We start from the raw sequence: 24,768 nt of genomic DNA, 5'->3' as shown, positions 1-24,768 counted from the left end.
AATTTATCTGAAAATGTCTATTTCATTGAATAGTTGTTTGCTGTTGAATGCTATTTTCACTAGGTATAGAATTCTGGGTTATTATTTATTTTATTGTATTTTTTTAGCCTTTGAAAGATGTCATCCATTCAAACATTTCTCTTGTCACTTTTCTCTGTGCCTTTTTGTGTTACTCCAATTACATGTATGCTGGACCATTTGCTATTTTCCAAGATGTCTCATTCGTCTTTTGTGTTTTAAACATTCTTTCCTCTCTCTGCTTCAGTTTGGACCATTTCTGTTGACTTGTATTGCTGTTTATTGATTCTTTATTTTGCTGTATCCAATCTGCTCCATTTCGGATACTGTGTTATTTAGTTCTAGAACTTGTATTCTGTTAGATTTTTTTTTTGTTCCTCTGCCTTAATTCCCCATATGTTCATGCTTAAATCTGTTTCTTCTAAATTCTTTAACATATTTACGGCAGTTATTATAAAGGCCTTTAATTCCAACATCTGGATCATTATGCATCTGTGTGAATTTTTCTTTCAGCTTCGAGCCACAGTCACTGCCTCTTTCATATCTACTACCTTTTCTTATTGTGTGTTGGGCTTTGCAGATGGCCTGTTGTAGATATTCTGTAAGGCAAATGACAAAAAGAACCATAATGATGTGCTGCTCTTTTCTGCTGGTTCCAAAAAGGTCTTTCTATGAGGGCCCTTACCAATGAATTTAGCTCAATTTACAGCTAAGTTCTTGAATCTTTCATTTAGAAACTTAACGTATTTGCTGTTATAACTTTATAGAGCCTTTTAAATGATTTCATGTGTAAGAATTCTCTTGGTTTCAACTTGCAGTTGACCTATCTTGGCATATTTGTATCTAACCTTAAGAAAACTCTGCTAATAGATCTGGAGAGAATGAGGGTTGGTAGCACTGGGGCAGGAAGAGAATCAGCTTTGCCTTGCAGGGTAGCAGGTAGCAGTAAGGCTGTGACTAGGTCTTCATGCAAGGCAGGAAGCTCCCTTAAACAGAGAAGGAGATGATGCCTGAGCCAGCAAGGGAGGCTCAGTGGGGGTGAGGCTGGAGGGACTCAGAGTCACCCAGAGTTTCCCTTGCACTGCCATTCCAGTGGGCTGCTAGGTTTTTCCAGTATCTCTCTTTCTCATTCTTTTTCAATAAGTGCCACAGCTTTAAGCCTAGGTGGCTTACGAAGCTCGGTTCTGGACAAGGGGCAGTAATTTAACTGGCAGAATAATTTGGCCTCCCACAGTTTAAATATTAGGCTACTTTTCCCATTAGCAGCCCTAATGCTGAAAGTGTAAAATATTTTTAAAAGAATAATAATTTATAGTCCCTAATTTTTATTCTGTGTTTTGATCAAGACTTTAGGAAATGTCATACCATTCAATTTCCTTAAACTATCCAGTGCCTTTAGAAGCAACCACCCACCACAGAGTCTTTAATTACTCATGCCTTACCTATCACACATTATGTGACAGAGACCTCATAGTTCTCAAAGCTTTGCCTTTACTAGACATTACATTACAGGATCAAAATCTGCTATTGTTTCACTGTTCTGAGCTATGGGAGAAGGGAGTATTAGTCTGCACCCTATATCGTAATACTGGATAGATTCTCTCTGTTTCAGTCTGACTCAGGCAAGATAGCCAATTCTGTGATGATTAGTTTTATGTGTCGTCTTGACTGGGCCATGGGGTACCCAGATGATTTAGTTAAATGCTATTCTGGGTGTGTTTGTGAGAGTGTTTTTGGATGAGATAACATTTGAATTGGCAGATGAATAAAGCAGATTTTCCTCCTCAATATGGGTAGGTCTCATCCAATTTGTTGAAGACCTGAATAGAACAAAAGGCTCAGCAAGGAAGAATTCCCTTTCCCTGCCTGACCATCATTGAGTTGAGGCATAGGTTTCTTCCTGTCTTTGAACTTGGACTCAGACTGGAATTTATACCATCAGCTTTCCTGGGTCTCCAGCTTGCTGACTGCAGATGGTGAGACTTTTCAGCCTCCATAATTACCTGACCCAATTCCATATATATATACATATACACACATATATCTGTATCTATATCTATCTATATCTATATCTATCTATGGTATAGTTTTTTGGCCATAGACTCAATGTAGCTAGGAATATGACTTGATTCCTCCAATTTTTCCAATGGTTTCTTGCCTATAACAATCTTGCTGCTGATTTCTGTATCAATAAGATTTCTTAGTGGTAAGCAACAGACATAGACTGATTTAATTAGAAAAGGAATTTATTTAAATGATAATGGGTAGCTCAGAGAATTAGCAGGAAGGCTGGAGAAGTAAAGTCATTTCAAACCAAGAAGAGATGCCTATGCACTGTAAGACCACAAAGGTGTTGCCCCAACCACAGCACCGACACAGGATGTTGGATACTTACTCTGGCACACTGGTCTCTGAGGCCCGCCTAAACCAGATGGGGGTTCTTTTTGGGTTAGAACTGTTAGAGTTTGCTGGTGGGTTGGATGTGAGAGAATGAGAGGAATAAAAAAATGAGGATGATGATTATAATTATTTTGTCTGGACAACTGGTTTCTCCAGGTGGTACCAGAGAAGATTTGGGAGGAGTAAGTGTTGGGGGTGGGGGATCAAGACTCCTATTTGGGGTATGTTGTGCTTGAAAAATGTACGGGTCAAGTGGGATTAGGGCTCTCTTTCCCTCTCTCATCTTTCCTCTTTCTCTGTCCTCTACCCCTCTAGTTCATGTGGCTGGAGTCATGGCCTTCTACAAAACACAAGTTACGTATCTTTTTGTTATATATATATTATAATATGTATATTATATATAGTATAATATTATATATAATATACATATTATAATATATATTATATGTATATGTAATATATATATATATATATTGGCTTCAGTTAGTAGTGTTAATATTTTATATTTTTATATATAAAAGGAGTATTTTAGACTCCTTCTCATTTCACCAATAATATTCCCAAAGCACTCTGATGAATTGAGCGTGGGTGAAAAGCCCATGGGGATCCTAATGGCACTTGGCCAGGTGGCAAGTGAAAGAGTGGACTTGTTTCCCTAAATATGGGAGAGGTGGTTTGTAGTAAATGATCTGAACAATCAAGAAATAATCTGATTACTTATGATTTTGTGGAATGCTGATAATCGCAGCCACAGGGGAGGCAGAGTCAATATTGCTTCGCATATATTCCATTTGTACTTTTACCTTTAACGGCTCCCTTCTAGCGAGGCGGGACTGTGTGACTCCTTCTAACCAGTGGGCTGTGGGAGAAAAGGTCCATTATGATTCTGCAGTAGCCTTTTATCCCCTGCATAGTTTGCATTTTTGACAGTATAGCTATAAAATGGAGGGGCCTCTTTAAGCCAGAATCTCTGAGTGACTATGTACAGCAGAATGCCCCAATTTGCATGGGAAAAGTATTATGACCAGTTTCAGATTTGATTGTTGCCACAGCAAACTCAGCCTCTTCTGACTAAACCAAACCTCCACATTGATTTTCATCCTCTTCTTTAAACATTCTTTCAATAATTCTTTCAAACAGAAAGTATTAATCTTTTTTTTTTTTTTTTTTTTGATTAGAGGAAACTGATGTTCCAAGAGGGTAAGACATTACCTGACAAGGTAATTCCATTTAAGACCGTTTGCTGTAGGTCTACGGTTGCTAACTTTGCAGCCTCTGGGAGTGAGTTTTTTGAAAGCAGAGACTGTCATGAGTCAGGTGCTGTGTTTAGGAGGAGGAGAAACAAAAGAGTTGGAGATCCAGAATGTAGACATTTGCCACTTGAAAGGCAGAGAGTAGAGTCCTGGAGATACTGGGCACCATTCGGGAAGACATAAGTGGGGCAGTAGTCAAAGGGAGCACCCTTCCTTTTACTCTTGTAATCTGTACCAATGGGAAATTCCACTGGGTTCACGGTACTTTTCATTAATTTCCTCATAATGAGTTGGTCGGTTATCCATACCATAAAAGAAGAGCAAAATTCCTGGCTCTCCTCCTGTTAGTATGATTCCCAGCTATAATCCTCCACAGAGAGTAAACGTCAGTATCAGGGAGCACAGAGATGGCGGGATAAAGAGGGGGCAACTGGGGAACTTCAGTGTGCTTGAGTTGAAGATGGCAGCTTGGATGTGGTCGTCAGTTCACTTATGACTGTGTCAGCTTTTTGCTCGGTGGTATCAGAGAGTATCCCTAGAACCCTGATAGTTTGAGAGTGGGCTAAAGACGGAGAAGGCAAAAAAAGAGAGGTAGAGAGAGTCATCTAAGTAAATTTCACCAACCTTGTGGTTTTCCCCAAATTAAATTAAAAAAAAAAAAAAAGGTGGTAGTTCTTGCCTACTTCCTGAGTGCTACTGAAAGCTGCCATTCTTGAGGGCAGGCACTGCATGGTGTTGATACTTATCAGAGCATGAAGATCTGGGGAGAAAATGGGTCAGGATGAACGATTCTCACCTGAGGCTGCATTCTTTGGGAACTGGATTTTACCAATGAGTTTTCTGAATGTGCAGCTTTTACATCTTTGTTCCTCAGACTGTAGATCAAAGGGTTTGGCATGAGGATGACCACGGTGTAAAAGACAGACACGATCTTGTCCTCCTCTGGGGATGAGTCTGAGTGATTTCTCTGGTACACGAAGGCAAGTGTCCTGAAGAAGAGGACAACAGTGGTGAGGTGGGATGTGCAGGTGGAGAAGGTCTTGGCTCGTCCACCAACAGATTTCACCCTTGAAATGGCTCTGATTATGAGCCTATAGGAGACCTGGATGATCAGGACATTGGCCAGGAGCATGAGCTTGGCAAAAAAGAGGATGACAGTGGCACTTTGTGTCATGCTTGGCAGGCAAGCTTCAGCAGGGGTGGGAGGTCACAGAAGAAGAAGTCTGTCACAGACAGAGACGGTCACAGAAAGAGAAGGTGAGGGTGCATGTGGTACGCAGGATGGCCCCTGAGACCCCACAGACATAGGCTGCAGCCAACAATCCCCAGCAGGTGCCTGGAGTCATAACGAGGTTATAGCACAATGGGTTGCTAATGGCAACAAAGTGGCCATAGGCCATCAAACACCCTGTGCCTGCACAGAGGGTGAAGAAAAAGAAGTGGGTAGCACATTGGTCATAGGAGATGACCGTCTTGCCTGTGGCCAGTGTGGCCAGGATCTGAGGGGTGATGACCGAGGCGTCGCAGGCATCCAGTAGGGCGAGGTGGCTCAAGAAGAAGCACATGGGCGTGTGGAGTTGGACACCCTCTTGGGTCAGAATGATCATCCCCACATTCCCCAGAAGGGTGACGATATAGAAAATGAGAAACATCAGGAAGAGGGGCACCGCCAGTTCAGGGTGATCTGTGAAGGCCACAAGAATGAACTCTGTCACAGCAGTGAGATTTTAGGGGGCCATAGCCTCGATGTAAGTAGGTGGCCTGAAGAGGAGAATGGAATCAGAGATTCCAGAACTGAAGGACTTTGCTTTCTTCAGCGTCAGATGTTAGGTGAATATCCCAGATATTCTCTGCTCAGAGAGAGAAGAAAATGTTTACCACCTTAAGAATCCACATCTAGCAGTTACCAGGTAACCAGTTACCTAGTTACTACGAAAGACTTTTACCTATCTCTGCACCCCTCCTGAAATCGAACCTTGGGTCAGTATTTCTTGCTTGTTATCTTTAAGACCAGAGAACCTTAGACTATCAAGACTGGGAGGGACCATTGTAGAGTCTCTCATTCTAGAACATTCCCAACAAATTGTCATGTATCCCTGGTATACACCGGGCCTCAGATGGCCTCTCAGGTTGTGCCCTCCTGAGTTGTCAGATGCAGAGCCTTATGCTAACCCTTTCTGTGGTGGGGACTTCTGGGGGCACCCTATCTTTGGAAAAGTCTCCCTGTTGGGAAAGCCATATGGTTTTTTCTATATCTTCTACATGTTGATATATTCTACACATTGATATTATGTGGAGTGAATTCCCTTTCTCCCAAGACAGACAGTGTTAATGATCACTTTCATCTGATCTCATCTCCAAGTCAAATATTTCCACTTAATTCCTTGTGAGTGCTTTCATAATCTACCTCTGCACTCCTGTGAACCAGGTCATCATCTGTCTTGGGTTTCTTTTTCAAGGGTCCGAGAAAGAAAGTGATTCTGTGGAGACCATTAGACTTATGGAGCCCTTGTTCTGTGTGGAACATTTCCTTTCCATATTAACTTAGTGAGTCCTCTCAATAATCCCAGAATAACCATTATGGGTTTCACTCTTGAAATGTGTTAGCCAAGGCTCAGAAAGTTAAAGTGGCTTGTCAAAGAACAAATTGCAAGTGGAAAAGCCAGGATTTAAACCATGGTGTCGTAACTCCAGGGGACTTCTCGTTTTAGTGCCCTACACTGGCCCTTCTTAACTGTCTACTTTAATTTGTAGCCTCTGTAGTCCAGAGTTATGGAGTTTCTTGTGTTTGATAGAACCAGTTTTCTACAGAAATCAAGCTGATTCTTCACTTCCTGTCAGAGGGATGAATTCTTTTGTCAGCCACTGATTGCTCTGGGCTCTACTCTCAGGGATGATGCCTCTTGGGGATAGGAATGGAGGCTATGCCATCAGGGATTCCAAGACTCACTGGGAGGCTGATTGGAGTCAGGGTTAAAGAAGACTTGTTTGTGAGCTCTGTGGTTCTCATTAGCTATAGAACTTCTGCAGAACATTTTGGGGTGGTCTGTCAATTTTGATCCCGGGAATTCTGTGGATTCATAAAGCAAGAACTTGGTCCCCGTGTTTCAGACACAAAGTACCAGGGACACCAAGTTTCTAATAACATCTTCAATAAGATGTGGCAATCAGTGCATATCAAATCTATTGCTTGGCAGTAGCCTGAGCATGAATTGCCCTAGTTCCTTCTATTGCTTCCACCCTTTTTGACCTGTGCTCTAACCTGGGTGCAGTGGACCCTGAAGATGGAAGGAAATCCTAGATTACTGAGCTAAAGGGAATTCTCGGGACCTTAAAAACTGGAGCCTAAGCATCTTTCCTCCAGAACACTGTTATTATTGGGATGTTTTCCTCCCTGTGCTCCAACTATCTGCTTCTTTCTGTCCCTTTCTCAAATGGGTTTCCCATCATTTTTATCTTCCCTGCTTCCTTTGACTCTGACTTGTACGTCACGGTGGCTTATCATTCCTTACAGGTCTGTTACCATCAGCACCATGGAGAAACTGAAAAGTTATTTCAGGATTTCCTGGTTCAAATATTTTTAAAAAAGAGAGTTTTATTATGAATAGACATTTTTCCAAAGAAGACATCCAGATGGCTAACAGACACCTGAAAAGATGCTCAACATCACTCATCATAAGGGAAATACAAATCAAAGCCATAATGAGATACCATCTCGCACCTGTCAGAATGGCTAAAATTAACAACTCACGCCACAACGGATGTTGGCAAGGATGTGGAGAAAACAGAACCCTTTTGTACTGTTCATGGGAATGCAAACTGGTGCTGCCACTATGGAGAACAGTATGGAGGTTCCTCAAAAAGTTAAAAATAGAACTACCCTACCACCCAGCAATGGCACTACTAGGAATTTATCTAAAGCATACAAAATGCTGATTCAAAGGAGCATATGCACCCCGATGTTTATAGCAGGGCTAACAACAATAGCCAAATTATGGTGTGGTAGGGTCCCCTCCCTGAGGAATGGAAAAAAAACAAAACAAAACCCCAAAGCAACCTGGCTATACGTGTACATGGCGTTCCTCATGACCTTGTAACATGAGACCACTTAATCAGACTGCATGTTTGTGTGTTACTATATATGGGAGACAAAGAAGTAGAAAATGTATAAAAAACTATGCCACGTGGTGTTTGGGGCTCAGTTCTATGGGTATGAACTCAACTGAGCCGTGTCGGCATGCATACAGCTGCTTCCTGGAAAGAAAAGCCTCCGTGTCATGACTCTCTGTGCGAGAATCCTGCTACAGTGGAAAGAGCCCGAACGTCCTTTGACTGATGAGGGGATAAAGAAGATGATATATATGGAATACTACTCAGTGATGTAAAAGAATGAAATCTTGCCATTTGCAGCAACGTGGATAGAACTACAGGGTATTATGCTGAGCGAAATAAGTCAGCCAGAGAAAGACAAATATGTGATTTCACTCATACGTGGAGTTAAGAAACACAACAGGTGAACACGGAGGAAGGGAAGGAAAACTAAGATAAAAACAGAGCCCTAAGAGACTCTTTTTTTTTTTAATTTTTTCTTTAATGTTTTTATTTAGTTTTGAGACAGAGAGAGACAGAGTATGAGCAGGGGAGGAGCAGAGAGAGAGGGAGACACAGAATCCACAGCAGGCTCTAGGCTCTGAGCTGTCAGCACAGAGCCTGACGCGGGGCTCGAACCCACGGACCGTGAGATCATGACCTTAGCTGAAGTCGGACGCTTAACTGACTGAGCCACCCAGGCGCCCCCTAAGAAACTGTTAAATACAGAGAACAAAACTGAGGGTTGCTGGAGGAGAGGTGGGTGGGGGGATGGGCTAAACGGGTGATGGGCATTAAGGAGGGCACTTGCTGGGATGAGCACTGGGTGTCCTAAGAGATGGATCACTGGGTTCTACTCCTGAAGCCAAGACCACACTGTGTGATAACTAACTTGAATTTAAATTTAAAAAATAAAATAAAATGAAATATCCATGAAAGAACTAAAAAGAGAGCTTTATTTATCCAGTTGCCTTGTTTCCCCCCAGGGGGGACAGTCCATAAGTTACAAAGTTGAAAGTATGTAGCCAGCCCACAGGATCCAAAGGGACAAAACAGCTTTCCCCCACCTTCAGCGGGGCTGTGAATGGAGCTGGTATTGCCTTTAAAAAAAAGCCTCAATCAATTATTTTATTATAATTAATTATTTAATTATTAATAATTATCTTTCAAAAAAATTAATTATTTAAAATGTTTTAAATTTAAATTCTGTTTAGTTAACGGAGGGTGCAGTATTGGTTTTGGGAGTAGCATTTAGTGATTCATCACTTTCATACAACACCCAGTGGAATGGAGCTGGTGTGGTGACATTTCTCTGAGACCTGCCCTGTTTTTAAAATTCAGTTTGGACTGAGTTTAGTGTAGACATCCTGAATTGGCACCCAAATCTATTATTTTGTTTTATGACTCAGTGACACCTTCTTTCATGGCAGCATTTTCCGTCCTTAGTTAGCCATAAAGTTTTTCTCTGTCCTTCTTTCCACAAACATGGAGATTTAGAGATAAGGAGCCTGTGTTTTAGGTATGACACGCTTAACTAGAACTTTCTCCGAGGACTTTTCCTCTGCTATGCCTGTCTCTGAATCATAAGATAACAAGGCTGTTAACATACTATTCTCAAAAAGGGCACCTGGGTGGCCCAGTTGGTTAAGCACCCAACATCGGTTCAGGTCATGATCTCACGGTTTGCGAGTTCGAGCCCCGCGTCGAGCTCTGTGCTGACAGTTCAGAGCCCGAAGCCTCAGATTCTGTGTCTCCCTCACTCTCTGGCTCTTCCCCGCTTGCACTCTCTCTGTTGAAAATAAATAAGCATTAAAAAATATATTACTCCCAAAGTTTCAATAATTTGAACTAAATAACCAGTGAATTCAGATTTCTAAACAATCATATGCTTTATAGACTTATGGCAATATCCCACTGCTTAACAGGATTTGGGCTGTCATGGTTGGCCAATCACAACACTGTTTTTTCCAGAATGGTCATAACCTTTCTGTCCAGCCCTTGGAGATGCCCCACAACACTTAATACAACAGTTCATACAACCTGGGAATAGACACCATGCTTCCCTAATTGACCTTTTTTTTTTTAACCTCAAGGGACACATTCATTTGGCCGCTCTCTCCTGGACAGTGGTAGCTCCCACCTGCATCTATTCAAGACTTTGTCTCAATGGGAAAACCTCACAATGAGAACATTCCTTGAAACGTCGAGCCATTAGCTGTTGTCTCCTGGTTTCTGCATCCATGTTTGTCCAATGCCTGCCATTTGAATGTGGCATTATGTCAGGTTTGCATCTGGGTGACGGTTTTCTCTTTCCCTCCAGTGTTTGGGGGTCAATGTGCACACGACCCTCAGGACAGGCTCTGTGAGCCTGAGACACTGAAAATGGCGGCTCACATGCTCCCCTCCACACTTGTTGAAAGCACCAGAGACCTGGGACCTCACAGACACACAGAACCCAGAGTTGGAAAGGACCTTGCTGTTGTGGTTCTGTGATTTTCCAGCCCTGTTCCTCAGAGGCCCCAGCCTTCCCAGAGCTGCCAACTCAGCCCCAGCTTCAAACAAAGCAGCAATTCCTTGAACTCTTATAAACAACCAGGTGCTTCTTTTATTTTGTTTGGAAAGGGAGTTCCAATGTTAAAAAGAGATTTGAATGCACCTGGTCTACTGTGTTCTCCTCATTGGGCAGAGGGGAAAATTGAAGTCCTGAGAAGAAGTAACTTTTCCTCAGTGTGTCAGAAAGCATTCCCTCTCCAATTTATCCCAGTGGGGGCCTCAACACTGATGTCCTATTTGGAGCCTCAGGAAAGGCCTCGGAGTCATTAAAGAACAAACCAGAACTGGCAGGCCCAGGATGAGGCCATAGGGATGGGAGGATGGCTGGGACTCCCAAAGGCCGGGTATAGGGCCCTCCCTCACTCAACTTCCTTCCCGTGGCACTCATTTCCACATCATCTTCTCAAAAGCTGCTTATTACGAGTGTCTTCCTTTCTGACCTCGGCAGCTGACACAGCCTTCCCAGTGGGGTCCAGGCCCATCCTCGGTTCATGCTCTGAAGACTTGTTACTCAGCGGTGTGGGTGTCAGGGGAGTAATAATATCTGAATGCCAACTCTTGTTGCCTGCACTTGACATATTTGTTACCAATCAGTGCAACCATCAGCAAGGTATGTATCCTTAGGCCTGATTTAGAGAAGACAGAGTTGACACTTTGGGAAGGTGACTTGTCCAAAAGGTCACCCAGAAAAAATTTAAGTTATGTTCAAAAATGTGGAAAGCCCATTTCATGGTCGGGAATCTATGTGATCTCCCAACGTAGTTATAAGACGTACATTACCGCATAGGAAGACCAAAGACGTATGACCTTTGGTTGCTGTGAAAGACTTCCACGAAGCACTGTTGGCATTTTCTGTTTTCTTCGCAGATCCAAGGAGATTTGCTGTTGCGGCGATCTGAAGACGGTAGAAAACACCGTTATCTCATCGTCTTAGGCTGGCTCTGTGCATATGTTGAAACCCACCTTTGAAGGTTTCCAGCGGCTAGCAAAGCCAGGCTGTGTGCTCGGTTTATCTAGCGTCGCTGGGTGGAATTCAGAGCTTGCAACCTACAGGTCCTCCGGGCAGCTCGCTGTTTTGTTTTCATGCCCAAACAACCCAATTAAGATCCTCTTGTTCCTGAGTCACTGAGTTTTCTGATCCAACTGACTCCTCGGGTGGTTTTAACATCTATTTATAGATATCACCGAGGATGATGCTTGTGTACTGGTGTACGAGGATGATAACGATAAGTGGAAGACAGATTCTTTCTCTACATGATTCACTGTGATGATTTCCCTTACAGTGGGGGCCATGTGAGCCGGGACTTGCCTGCAAGTTACAAACTGAGGGGAGACGGCTTCACATTTCTGGGAGGAGGCAGTCTCTTGCAGTCAGAGCTGACTTGGGAGTATTACATTCCCTCTCTCTCCATCTAAGGAAGAAAACAATGGGTCTGGGGGTTAAAAGGCTCAGGAGGATAAGTGGCAGACCCTGAGTGACATCATTTCCCATGTTCCTCAGGGAATGAACATTGTCACCTTCATGTCACTTCTTCTGGGGTTGGGGAAAAAAAAAACTGAGAAAGAATTCGGACTCCGTTGACACATCACAGATGGAGAAACAGACCCAGAAGGGCTGTGTGTCTTTTCTGAGGCCACTAAACTTCTTGGCTGACAGCTGGATGTCGTGTGGTATGGTGAGAAGTGATGGGGGAGGGTGGCTTTGGTGGGGAGGAGGAGACCGAGACCACAGAACTAGGGTGCGTTCCATCAGGTTGGCGTCCCTGTTAGTCTGCTTTGTTGCTCACGGATGCTTCCTGCTGGACCCAGTTCAAGCCTCACCCCTTCTGGAAAGGCTGACTGGATTCCATATACAAGTTCCTCAGCCCTCAGCGGGCCACACACTGCTTACTTTTCCGTTGTATATCATGGCAGGGTCTTGAGCACCAAATCCTCTTTAGTGTAAACACCTGCCTTCCAGAATATTCTGTGGGGTAGTGTGCAGTTGTGCAGTGTACGTAACTTTGAAACAGGAAGACCACCTTACTGGTGGAAAATTGGTACCAGTAACAGAGGAGGGTGCAGGGGGAGGCATTTCATGATCCATTCATGTATCACTAACAAGGTTAGCTTATGGTCCATAATGGCTATCGGGCTCCAGCCATCACATCCACACTTTGGACCAGAAGAATAAAAAACTAAAGACAAGTGTTTTGAATTCTGTGCTATTATAATGCCTTATGGACACTTTTGTACCTGTGTCCTGACAGGCACTTGCAAGAGTTTCTCTACCGTGCATACGTAGGTCACTGGAATATCTGGGTCAGTGGTTATGTGTATCTGATTTTTAAAGGTTAATGCCAAAATATTTTACAAAATCTTATACTACTCTTTAACTTATACTCCTTGTTTCATATATTTGTCAATAGAGTGGTGTCATACTTTAACATTGTTCCTAATCTAGTGGGCCTATTGTGTTTTTAATAAGCATTTTCCTGATTACTAATGAGAATAAGCATCTCTTCATAAGGATATTTGTGAATTGCCTGTTTGAGTGTGTTATCTTTTCTTAATCACTTTTAAGTATATGCATACACACGCAAGATTGTAGTTGTGATTGTATACCTTAAAAATATTTTCTGCCATTTTGTGTCTTGATTTTTCATCTTCTTTTAAAATTTTTTTAATGTTTATTTAATTTTGAGAGAGAGAGAGAGAGAGAGAGAGAGAGAGAGAGAGAGACAGAGTGCAAGTGGGGGAGTGGCAGAGAGACACAGAATCTGAAGCAGGCTCCAGGCTCTGAGCTGTCAGCACAGAGCCCAACGTGGGGCTCAAACTCACAAACCGTGAGATCATGACCTGAGCCAAAGTTGGATGCTCAACCAACTGAGCCACCCAGTTGCCCCTTTCATCTTCTTTTTTTAAATAAGCTGGAGTTTCACTCTATGTTTTTTTTTTTATTTTAATGTTTATTTATTTTTGAGAGAGAGGTGGGGGGAGGGCAAGAGAGAGAGGGAGACACAGAATCTGAAGCAAGCTCTGGTCTCTGAGCTGTCAGCACAGAACCCAACATGGGGCTCAAACCCATGAACTGCAAGATCATGACCTAAGTTGAAGTCAGATGCTCAACCGGCTGAGCCACCCAGGCGCCTCTCTTTTAGGTTTTTAAAGTAGGTTTCAATGTAGGGCTTGAACTAACAACCCTGAGAACAAGAGTTTCATGCTCAACGACTGAGCCAGCCAGGCACCCCAAGTTTTCATCTTCTTAATCATGTTTTTTTTTTTTCAACGTTTTTATTTATTTTTGGGACAGAGAGAGACAGAGCATGAATGGGGGAGGGGCAGAGAAAGAGGGAGACACAGAATCGGAAACAGTCTCCAGGCTCCGAGCCATCAGCCCAGAGCCTGACGCGGGGCTCGAACTCATGGACCGCGAGATCGTGACCTGGCTGAAGTCGGACGCTTAACCGACTGCGCCACCCAGGCGCCCCTTCTTAATCATGTTTTTAATCAACAGAACCTCTTTAATGAATACTGACACGTGGAATATTTAAATTTATGATTAATGCCTTTTGTTTTGTATATAAGAAACTCTTCCATATAATGATTCTATTTGAATTTGTTTGATGAGAGGTACAGGACTTACATCAGTCAGGGTCCCTACAGGTAACAGCTGTTACATTCAATTGGGTAATTTGAGGAGAGCTTAGTAAAACCACTATTTAAAAAAGTATGGACAGGATTTAACAAAACCAGGATGAGATGAGACAGTGCTTCACAGCTAGTGACAGAGTGGGGCCATTGCTGGTCTTCCAAATAGTGATTCCTGTCATGCCTCTGTGACCTCCAACCTGTGGCTTTCAAGGTCACTCTGTTCAGTTGCTTCAAACTAGCAGAATGGGAAGGAGCATGGCTTGGAAATGGTCCACACCAATTATTCAAGCATCCTCCTGGCTAAAAACTCTGCTATATGTCCATACTTAGCTGCAAAGGAGGCTGGGAAAAGTAGCTTGGCTGTATCGCCAGTCCCGGCTGCATAATATGAATCATTTGGGGGGGTGGGATGTCGCTATTGAGATTAGGTTTCAAAAAGAGCATGGTGTCTATCTTGGGCATCTGCTCTGATGAGAGTCATGTTTTAAGTTTCACTATGGAGAGGACCACGTAGCAAGTAATGAGCATATTTGGTCAACAGTGGGGAAGGACCCAACTCTTGTCAACATGACGGGAGCCCTGGTCAACCTCTTAATTAGTTTTGTGAGAGACCCTGAGATGGAGACTAACCAATCCCACTAACCTGTCCCTGGATCCCTCACCCACAGAAACAGTGATTGTAAAGGTTTGCTGCTTCAAGCTCCCAATTCTTTCTTTCTTTATTTGCTTGCTTATTTATTTATTTATTTATTTATTTATTTATTTATATTTTTAAAAGTAGGCTCCACACTCACCATGGGGCTTGAACTCATGAACCCGAGATCAAGAATTGCATACTTTACTGGGGCGCCTGGTTGGCTCGGTCGGTTAAGCATCTGACTTCAGCTCGGGTCATGATCTCGCAATTTGTGAGTTTGAGCCCCGTGTCGGGCTCTGTGCTGATAGCTCGGAGCCTGGAGCCTGCTTCGGAATCTGTGTCTCCCTCTCTCTACCCCTCCCCCGCTTGCACTTTCTCTCTCCCTTTCTCTCTCTCACTCCCCCAAATAAATAAACATTAAAAAGTATTTTAAAAAAAAAGAATCGCATGCTCTACTGAGCCAGCCAGGCACCCCTAAGCTACCAATTAACAGTAACAGACAACTAATATATATCCTCATAGGGAGATGCTCTTGATTGCAAACATAGTTTCAATACTCTGCTTATGTTTTAAGGTTCTTATTTTCTCTCGAATGTTTAGCCTTTGATTTCTTAGTGTCTTTCCACCGTTTTTTTATTTTTCATGATTTTCAGAGGGGAGGTTGGTCAGAAAAACCCTAGTCCACCATATTGCCAGAAATGGAAATCCTATTCATTTCTATCTTCTTCGTGTTTTTCCTCAGGCATTTAGTGAGCATCTACTGTGGGTCAGAAGGTGTGCTAAAAATAGCAGACAGTCTTTGAGTCCATGGGGGTGGTGACAAAAAAAAATTCTACTGGGGGTAGGGATAAAAACAAGCAGATATCAAGTACTGTGAAGGGTCTTGAAGAATGAAAGAGCAGAGTAGGGGGATGGGAAATGATAAGCAGTAGGGAAGCTATCATTTTAGATAAGGTGGCCAGAAAAGGTTTCTCCCAAATGAAGCACCACTTCAACAGAGACCCAAATAAAGAATAAGTCCTGCAGATTTATAATGGGGGAAGAATGATTTGTACAGTTTCTGCTTTGTAGGTCTGCAGAAGATGCTGGGAAGGAGAAATGAGTCTCTCCTGACCTCATTCCTTTTATTCAGAGAAGTTGAATGCAGAGAACTTGGACGTACCGCTTGGCTGGTAGATCTGAGAATCCGTGTCACTCTCATTCTCTCAAGCATCAATGGAGCTGCCTTGTCTGGGACAAGCCTTATGGCCGATGCTGACCTAAATGTTCTGGTCACATTTTAGCTGTCACAGAGAATAGGGTCTCTTCAGCCCACCTCAGTGTAGGTTCTGAACGAATCTTCATGGAATGAACTTTACATGGAATCTCTTCCAGCTTTCCTTCGGTGGCTTAGCCAAGACCCTGCAGGTGGGTAGACATTTGTGAAAAGTAAGGCACTCTCTTTGTTAAAGTGGTCTTTTATTTTATTTCATCTTGTGGAGACCTCTCCATTGGTCTTTGAATGGTTCTTCACATGACTCCCAGTTCCGAAGCAGGAAAACCATTTTTTTTTTTTTCTGGCTCCTGGAGAAAGAGCCTAATGAGTAAAGCTACTTTCCCTTACGTGATTCAGTACCAAAAAAGGGATAGCTGTGGATAAAATGGCATCCACAGGTGATATAAGATCATAGATGAGAATGGAGTTTCTGGAGCCAGATATCCTGAGCTCAAATCATGGCCTTCTGTGTCTTACGTGGCTTCTGTGACCTAGGGAAACTTGTTTTAACTTCTCTGTGTCGTCGTTTACTCATCTCTATGTGGAGATAGCAATTGCGTCTATATCATAGGGTTGCTAAGGCATCACAGGGTTGTTAAATACATACAAAAGTTCTTAGAATAGTTCTGGCAAGTAATAGGTGCTCTGTAAGACTTAGGTATCATTTTTGTTATTTTGTTGTTAGGAGCCAGGGAGGGCAATGAGTTGTTAGGTCCTTTAGATTGTAACAAAGACCCACTCAGATGATCTAATAGAAAGTGAGTCTATGGCTAAGACTCTCTTATGCTTCAAAAGGAGACAGGGATTTCTTGGGGACCTATGGAGAGCCCTAGAAATCAGCCTGGATCATAATTACATCATTCAAGACCTGAAAGATCTAATGCAGCACTAGGGACCAGATTTATTGCTGCCTCCTTAGCATCTGACATTCGTGCATTTTCTCTTTGGTCTGCCCATTAACGTGACTCAGCCATTTTTGTCATCTCTGATTATAATTTCTGAGTCTTGTTTCTCAAATAACTTAGCTTTTCTCATATTTTTCGGTTTAGATCCTCAAGAGGGAGATAACTTTATGGGTCCTGCTTAATAATCATTGTATAACGGTAGGACACCTCATGGCTCTCTGTTTTGTTCATGAATTGATGAAATGTGGGTCAGGGGCTTATTCTAGTCTGATCCGATCACCCAAAGGGCAAGACCAAGTGCCAGAACAGTGGTTACCCAAGCAAAGGGCTTTGGGCAGGAAAGTTTCTCCTATGAAGGGAGTATGATAGAAGTATCCAGGGTACTGAGACCCAGTCCTTTCTTTATTTGAAGGGTGGAGATAAAATCAGTGTCCATGAGTGTGGATCTGCTGTAATATGCTGAAGAACTCCTCCCCGTTCCGGTTCTAGAAATATGGAATCCTTTGAACCTGATGACTAAGCCTGAACTAGTCCCCAAGGGGGAATTCGTTGTTGGATCCCAGTGTGCCTTAAGGGAAGCAAGAAAATTATTGTGGCTGCATTGGAAAGCCCAGAATGGAACCTTTCAGGGCTCCTCCTTAGTCTGTTATTTCTGATTCTCTTTGAATAACTGCTTCATTTTTGTGTCTTTCTTGACTTCTCTACCTTGGGCAATCTGGTCACCTATTCTGCATCTGTTTTACATGTTCAACTTCATAATGCCCAGGAATTATTTTTATTTATTTATTTATTTATTTTTTAATCAAACCTACCCTGGGTCAGGTGCTTATTTCTGAACCAATCAACTCTAGGCAGGGCAGTGGGCCATTTTAATACGGAATTTAAATTTAATATGGTTAAATTTAATATGGTCCATTTAAGATGGTTGTTTCCATACAGAGTGCCACAGAGGACCAACTTCTCATAAAATCAAAGTTCAGCAGAGGGGTTTACTGACTGACTGGGTGTTTATCTCTTCAACGAAAAGACATCTTTTGGTTATCCTTGACCATGTGGGGTGCAGATAAATCCACCCCACCCCAGGTAAACACCAATGTTCGTTTTATTTCTTGGGTGAAAAGATTGAATTGTTCATCTTCCTCAGTTCACTATCTTTCACTACTAGTTGTGATCTGTTTCATTTTTGTTAACAGCCATGGGATTATGGCAAGGTCCGGGGTGAAAGTGAGGGAAAGGGAAGGGAAGGGAAGAGAACAGTACATATTGAGCAATGGATTTATGCTAGGAGATTTCTTATTCATCACCTCACTTCTTTATTTAGTTTAAGATTTTACCTTTTTTTTTTAAATTTAAGTTTATTTATTTGTTTTTAGGAAGCTCTATACCCAACGTGGGGCTCAAGCTTACAACCCCAATATCAGGAGTTGCATGCTCTTCTGACTGAACCAGCCAGGCGCCCCTTACCTCATTTAATTTTTACAATATGCTCTTGAATTAGGAGTTGTTACATTTGTTTTAGACCTGAAGAAAATTAAGATCTGAGAAATGAAGCCCTTTACGGTACATTTCACAGTGAATTAGTAGGAGAATCGGGATTCAGATACAAGCCTGAGTCTGAAAGCTGTGCCTTGTCTCCTGCTGTATATGCAGAACAAAGAGACTTTAAGCAAAGATCCAAAGGGACTATGAGAAAGCATTCTCTTAACTGCAAAATAGAAATCTTCTATTCAGCCCTGTCTTTCTTATTTGCTTTACGGAGTTTCCATGAGGCTCAAATGAGACCATGCATGTGCCATAAAAATCCGTTCAAAAGTAATTATTGAGAGCTCATTTGGTCCGGACTCTGGATTTGGGGTGAGTTCCCTAAGGAGCAAAGCAGAATTTGCCCTGAAGGGTTTTTGCGGTCTCTTTCACTAAATAGAGGATTTAGTTATTCCCCCTCTTACTAAACCTTCTGCCAGCGAAGATAATGTGTGGTTTAATGTTTTCCTTATACCTGTATTTGTTCTCTAACATTGCTGTTCCTGGAAATGGGAGGCTTGCTTCAAGGCAGGCAATGGGAATAGAGAAGAGAAGCAATGCGTCGTGTCCCACAGAAACCAGCGAGTTGGCCTTTGAGGAGCCAAAGGTAAGGTGACTTTAGTTCATCTTGGAGATGTCAGAGTAACCTTACACAGCAGGAACAGCAAAGCCAGTGGGATGTGATCAGGTGGAAAGGCAGCTTGCAAATTCCATTGTTGTGGCATGAGCAAGAAGGAAAGTGACCAGAGACTAGAATGGTGAGGAGAAAGGCCTGTTTCTCAAACACTCCCTTCCCTTGGCCACTTAGAGACTCAGATTTGTCTTATATAGCACTCCCTGCTTGCCGAGGTGATCAGTCACTCATCTATTAAAAGAAGACAAAAGACTATTTAGCATTGATCGCTAGAATCCCCAGATAGAATCTTTGACATAGAAAAAGGCAGTATTAATGGGAGGAAAAAAATGAGAAGGAAAGGATGGGAAAGCCAAGGACAGCTGCAAAGACTTGGGGTGAGATGAGATAAACTCAAGGCCCCCTGGACCCCTGACATTCTGTAAGTGAAGACATCAGGCAGTATCATAAGACTGTTGTATGCTAAGGAATGGGCTGGAGGTGCGAGATGGGGAGAAGAAGAAAGCACCATGGGGTTGCTGGAAATGAGTTTTACCATATTTGCAGTTTTTCTTGTGTGCCTGCTGACACCCATCTACCTTCTCTCTATTGTGGGGCTAAGTTGCATAGAGTGCTGGTGCCTGTTAGGATATATTGATATGGGAAGAAAATGGACCAGGAGGTAAGGTCCTATCACTCATATCTACACACTCAGGGACACCTGGAGTCTACCAGTGACCTTTCTGAAGGCTGCTTTCACATCCTTGTTTCTTAGGCTGTAGATCAGAGGGTTTAGCATGGGGATGACCACAGTGTAGAAGACAGACACTACCTTGTCTTCCTCCAGGGACTTGCCCGAGCCACTCCGCAGATACATGAAGATGAGGGTCCCAAAGAAAAGGGCCACAGCGGTGAGGTGGGAGGCACATGTGGAGAAAGTCTTGGCCTTGCCACGTGGAGACTTCACCTTCAGAATGGCCTTGATGATGAGCAGGTAGGATATCAGAATGACCAATGCATTGGCCAAGATCACAAAGTTGCCGAAGAAGACAATGACAATCTCAGTGTTTGTTGTGTCATTGCAGGCAAGCTTCAGCAGGGGCGGGAGGTCACAGAAGAAGAAGTTGATCTGATTGTGGTCACAGAAGGAGAGGGTGAAGGTGCATGTGGTACGCACAATGGACCCTAACATCCCACAGACATAGGCTTCCACCGCCAAACTCCAGCAAATTCTAGGATTCATGGCTACAGTGTAGAGCAGTGGGTTGCTAACCGCAACATAGCGGTCATAGGCCATCACTGCCAGCAGGAAACACTCTGTGCCCGCACAGAAGGTGAAGAAAAAGAACTGGGTACCACACTGGCCATAGGAGATGACCGTCGTGCCTGTGGCCAGTGTGGCCAGGATCTGAGGAGTGATGACCGAGGCGTAGCAGGCATCCAGCAGGGCGAGGTGGCTCAGGAAGAAGTACATGGGCATGTGGAGTTGGACATCCACTTGGATCAGAACGATCATCCCCACATTCCCCAGAAGGGTGACGATATAGAAAATGAGAAACATCAGGAAGAGGGGAATCTCCAGCATGTGGTAGTCAGTAAAACCCATGAGAATGAACTCTGTTACCATAGTAAGATTATTTGCAGCCATGGATTCAATATAGACAATTGATCTGAGGGTGAGAATCAACAACAACAACAACAACAACAACATCCCAGAATTGAAGGACAGATTCTTTCTATGGTAGAAGTTAGCTTTATATTTCTGGGCCAACTTATAGAGCTTGTTTTTGGGAAATCCTGTACGTGGCCGAGTCTCCGTGGGCATCTATGTTTCTTCCACGTGTTTTGGAGCTGAGCCCTGAGCTGGTGTTTCTGATTCAAATTAATTTGGGTTTGTATTTGGAAATTCCTGTGAAGACAAGAGACACAGAGATTCAGATTTGGAAAGAACCTGGTCAGCAAGTGTCCTAATCCCCATGGGATGCTGAAGTGTCCTGTACCAAGTACATTCTGCTTGGTCATCTAGCTACTGTATGAACCTCCATCTGTGGACAGTTCTACCCGTTAATGCTCATTTTGGATCTGTTTCCTCTCTCTCTTCGTCTTCAACACATTGGTTTTAGTTTTACCCCTTCCAGACACGCACGGCAAATTTAATTCCTTCTTCTCATAAAAGGCTTTCAGAAGTTGGAGGATGACGAATCTGCTCTTTATGTTGAATATTCCCTCATGTTACCCATCGATGTGCTTTCTTTTCTTGTGACATAATTATTCAGCATGCATTCAAAAACTACTTAGTCAGATGGTATTAAAAGATGTAGTTTAAGGGTACAAACTTGGAAATGGCAGATACGAGTTCTGGAGATCTAATGTACAGCAGAGTGACTGTAGTCAACAACATTGTATTGTAGACATTGAATTATAGCCAACAATATTGTGTTACAAACTTCAAAGTTGCTAAGAGACTAGTTCTTGTTCCCACCACAAAAGAACACTTGATCATTATGGGAAGTGATGGAATGTTAGCCAACACTATGATCATATCGCAGCTTATAAATGAATCAAACCACACACTTTACACCTGAAGCTTGCACAATGTTACATGTCAATTATATCTCAGTAATAACAAAAAATAATAAAAGTCTTTCTCTTTAATCTTTACCATTGAAAAATTTTTTAATGTTTATTTTTGAGAGAGAGACAGAGTGTAAGTGGGGGAGGGTCAGAGAGGGAGAGAGAGAGACACGGACTCTGAAGTGGGGTCCAGGCTCTGAGCTATCAGCACAGAGCCTGATGTGGGGCTTGAACTCATGAACAGTGAGATCAGGCCTGAGGTGAAGTCGGATGCTCAACCAACTGAGCCACTCAGGTGCTCCTTTACTATTTTACCTAATGTATTTACCACTTATTTTTTTAAGTTTACTTATTTATTTTTATTTTAAGCAATCTTTACACCCAATGTGGGGCTTGAACTCACAACCCTGAGATCATGAGTCTCATGCTCTTCTGACTGAGCCAGCCAGGTACCCCTAGTCTTTACCATTTTAATCTTGGGAGCCTCCTCCAGCTTGAATCAGAGGTCATTAGTGAAAGAGAGACATTGACATATATAAAACATGGTCTCCTGAAGCTGTTCCCCACACCTGACTCCAGCAGCTAGGTCTGGAGATGAGTTAGCTTCTTTGGAAGGCTTTCTTGTACGGTCAATTTCAACAGTTGTCACCTCTAGGAGAGACACTAACTAGCTGAGTAACCTTTAAAATTCACTTTCTCTCCTTGGACTTTACTTTCAATTCTGCAAAATGGCGGGGCTAGGCTATATGATCATTGCAGTTTTTACGTCTCTCACAAATCATGATGCGTATGTCTAGGTATATGGGTTAAATGAGGTTTTTGGAAGGATTTTCCCATTATAACCTGCATACTCCTTAGCTACAAACTACTGAGTAAATAAAATACACAGGCACTATTTCAAGTGATTTGTAGTTACTTACGAGATCTTAAGTCTGAAATTGAGTAATCATACTTGCCAGTTCCAGATAAATCATCATTATTGATCAAGGCAAAGCTCTTTTTCACTTTATTATTTTTCCCTCCTTCTCTCTCCATCCCCAATCCTTCTCCTGCTCCTCACAGGTACTCAAGTTAGTGTATGCAAAATATATATCCTCCTACACTTCGTCCTTTCATATTGATTTAAAAATATGTGTATCTTTAAAAAAGACAGTGATTTTGGTGCGGTTTATTTATTTATTTAAAAAAAATTTTTTTTTTCAACGTTTTTATTTATTTTTGGGACAGAGAGAGACGGAGCATGAACGGGGGAGGGGCAGAGAGAGAGGGAGACACAGAATCGGAAACAGGCTCCAGGCTCTGAGCCATCCGCCCAGAGCCCGACGCGGGGCTCGAACTCACGGACCGCGAGATCGTGACCTGGCTAAAGTCGGACGCTTAACCGACTGCGCCACCCAGGCGCCCCTTTGGTGCGGTTTAAATTTTGTATACATGATCTTGTGCTGTAAGTCCTGTTTTGTTTTTTTCCCCATATACACTATGTTTTTGTGATTTGTCCATCTCATATAGGTAAGCCTAGTTTTTTATTTCTGATTTTGCTATGGTCTCCTTGGTATGCTTACAGCACATTTACTTAACCATTCTGCTAAAGATGGTGAGGCTTTGTAAAAATCATTTTATTGTATCCTGGAAACAGCCCTTTGAGGGTTGTTGTCTTATTTATTTTTTAATTTTTTTTTTTTTTTTTTACTAGTAAGGAATTTGAACTTCTGGGAGATGAATTTGTTTAAGGTGACCTAGTTTAATAAATGGAAGAGCTGGGTTCTGAATGACAGTGGTTTGATAGCAAATTCTGTGCTCTTCGCTATGAATTTGTTTTGCTGCTTTCCCATACTTAACTGCGTTTTTATGATTGATGAAACGAAAAGAATATCTCTGCAGTTCTTTAGATAATCAGATCCTTCCTGCAAAGCTCAGCTAATTTCAACATCTTTCTCAATCTCTAATTCTGAAACCATCATACACCGTTTTCTATCCATCTCGTGGTGAGGTCCTGGGGTTCCCTTTGATTCGGAGATAAGACTGTTCAATGCACATGACTGGAGAGTGGGTGGCCCAGGTCACTGGGGTACAGCTGCAGCCACTCTGGGTTTGTGCCACATGCATTAGGGTCCATCTCATACTTCGCCTCTAATCCTTTCAGCAGCACGGACAGTGGGGTACAGCCTTGGCTATTTTATGGATGAGCAAAGCGAGGCTCAGAGATGTTAAGGAGGTTACCCAACTTGCCAGACATCTAGGAAGAAACAGAAGCAACATTTGAATCTGGGACTCTCTACCTCCAAATTCTGTGGTCTTTGCTTCACATCATGCTGTCCCCTTAGGGGAGCAAATTACTTTTTCTACAGACCCAAGTCTCAACTGTTAAAATCATAGCATTTCTGAGATTATTAGGCAAATACTCAACTTCCATGGGGAAAGGGGACTAAGTTTGACTTTGGAGTTTTTTGGTGGTTCATGGCTTTTCTTTCTTTTTGGGTAAAGGCAGACTTAGCTGGGCCATATCCCTCCTTGGGTATGTTCTTGAAGAAACTGCTTAACCAGTTATAATCCCAATTTGCTCAATGATAAAATAGGAAATAAATAATGGGTTTTTGAAAAGTTAGAATGGGGGCGCCTGGGTGGTTCAGTTGGTTGAATGTCCAACTTTGGCTCAGGTCATGATCTCATGGCTTGTGAGTTCAAGCCCTGCATCAGGCTCTGTGCTGACAGCTCAGAGCCTGGAGGCTGCTTCAGATTCTGTATCTCCCTCTCTCTCTCTGCCCCTCTCCCACTCATTCTATCTCTCAAAAATAAGTAAAAACATTAACAATTTTTTTTAAAAGTTAGAATGGATTTTTTCCCTAATGTGGTAGAATTTGCTTTTTTTCTAGAAATGCAATTTCCAGAATACTTCCCAGAAGGAAGAATTTCAGAACCAGCTGGTAACACCCAGTTTTGTGTGATCTTGTTTAAGAAGGGGGTTGGGGCACCAGCAGCTTGGATTGGGCCCAGAGGAGAGGATGGCTACAAACTCCCTGAACCCAGAACAGCTTCCAGGAGGGAAAGCCAAGGTTTATGGCCAGCAGACATTTTAGGAAGGCTTAGGGACACTTATGGGTTGACATTATTACTTGTGACATATTTTGATTATAATACGTAACGCAGATGAATATGAGATCTCTGGAGGGGATGGGGAGAGAGAGACGATCTTACCCAGGAGGAAGCCTTCAGAAAGGACCTGGGTCTTAAATCTTGTGCTTACTTTCACTTGGAACCTTCTCCCTAACTCGTGTTTCTCCTTCTTGCTGAGGTTGTGTCCACCGGGGAAAGTGAAG

General features: G+C 42.7%; 1 protein-coding gene and 1 pseudogene across 1 annotated transcript; both read right to left on the bottom strand.

The window, feature by feature from the left end:
* Positions 1 to 3,590: 3,590 nt before the first annotated feature.
* LOC112865093 (olfactory receptor 9I1-like) lies at positions 3,591 to 5,410 on the bottom strand (annotated as a pseudogene).
* A 14,170-nt stretch (positions 5,411 to 19,580) lies between these two features.
* On the bottom strand, positions 19,581 to 20,525 carry LOC112865507 (olfactory receptor 9I1). The gene has a single exon (XM_025928609.2). The coding sequence runs from the start codon at positions 20,523 to 20,525 to the stop codon at positions 19,581 to 19,583; it is 945 nt and encodes a 314-aa protein (XP_025784394.2).
* Between the last annotated feature and the right edge of the window lie 4,243 nt (positions 20,526 to 24,768).

Source organism: Puma concolor, chromosome D1 (genome assembly GCF_028749965.1).
Source record: "Puma concolor isolate L17-30 chromosome D1, mPumCon1.1.hap2, whole genome shotgun sequence".
NCBI classification, from domain to species: domain Eukaryota; kingdom Metazoa; phylum Chordata; class Mammalia; order Carnivora; family Felidae; genus Puma; species Puma concolor.
Note: the sequence above shows the minus strand (reverse complement) of the source record. Positions and strands in the feature narration are given on the sequence as shown.

Excerpts from the sequence above, each read along its gene's own strand:
- LOC112865507 (XM_025928609.2), bottom strand. The coding sequence starts at position 20,525 with ATGGCTGCAAATAATCTTACTATGGTAACAGAGTTCATTCTCATGGGT.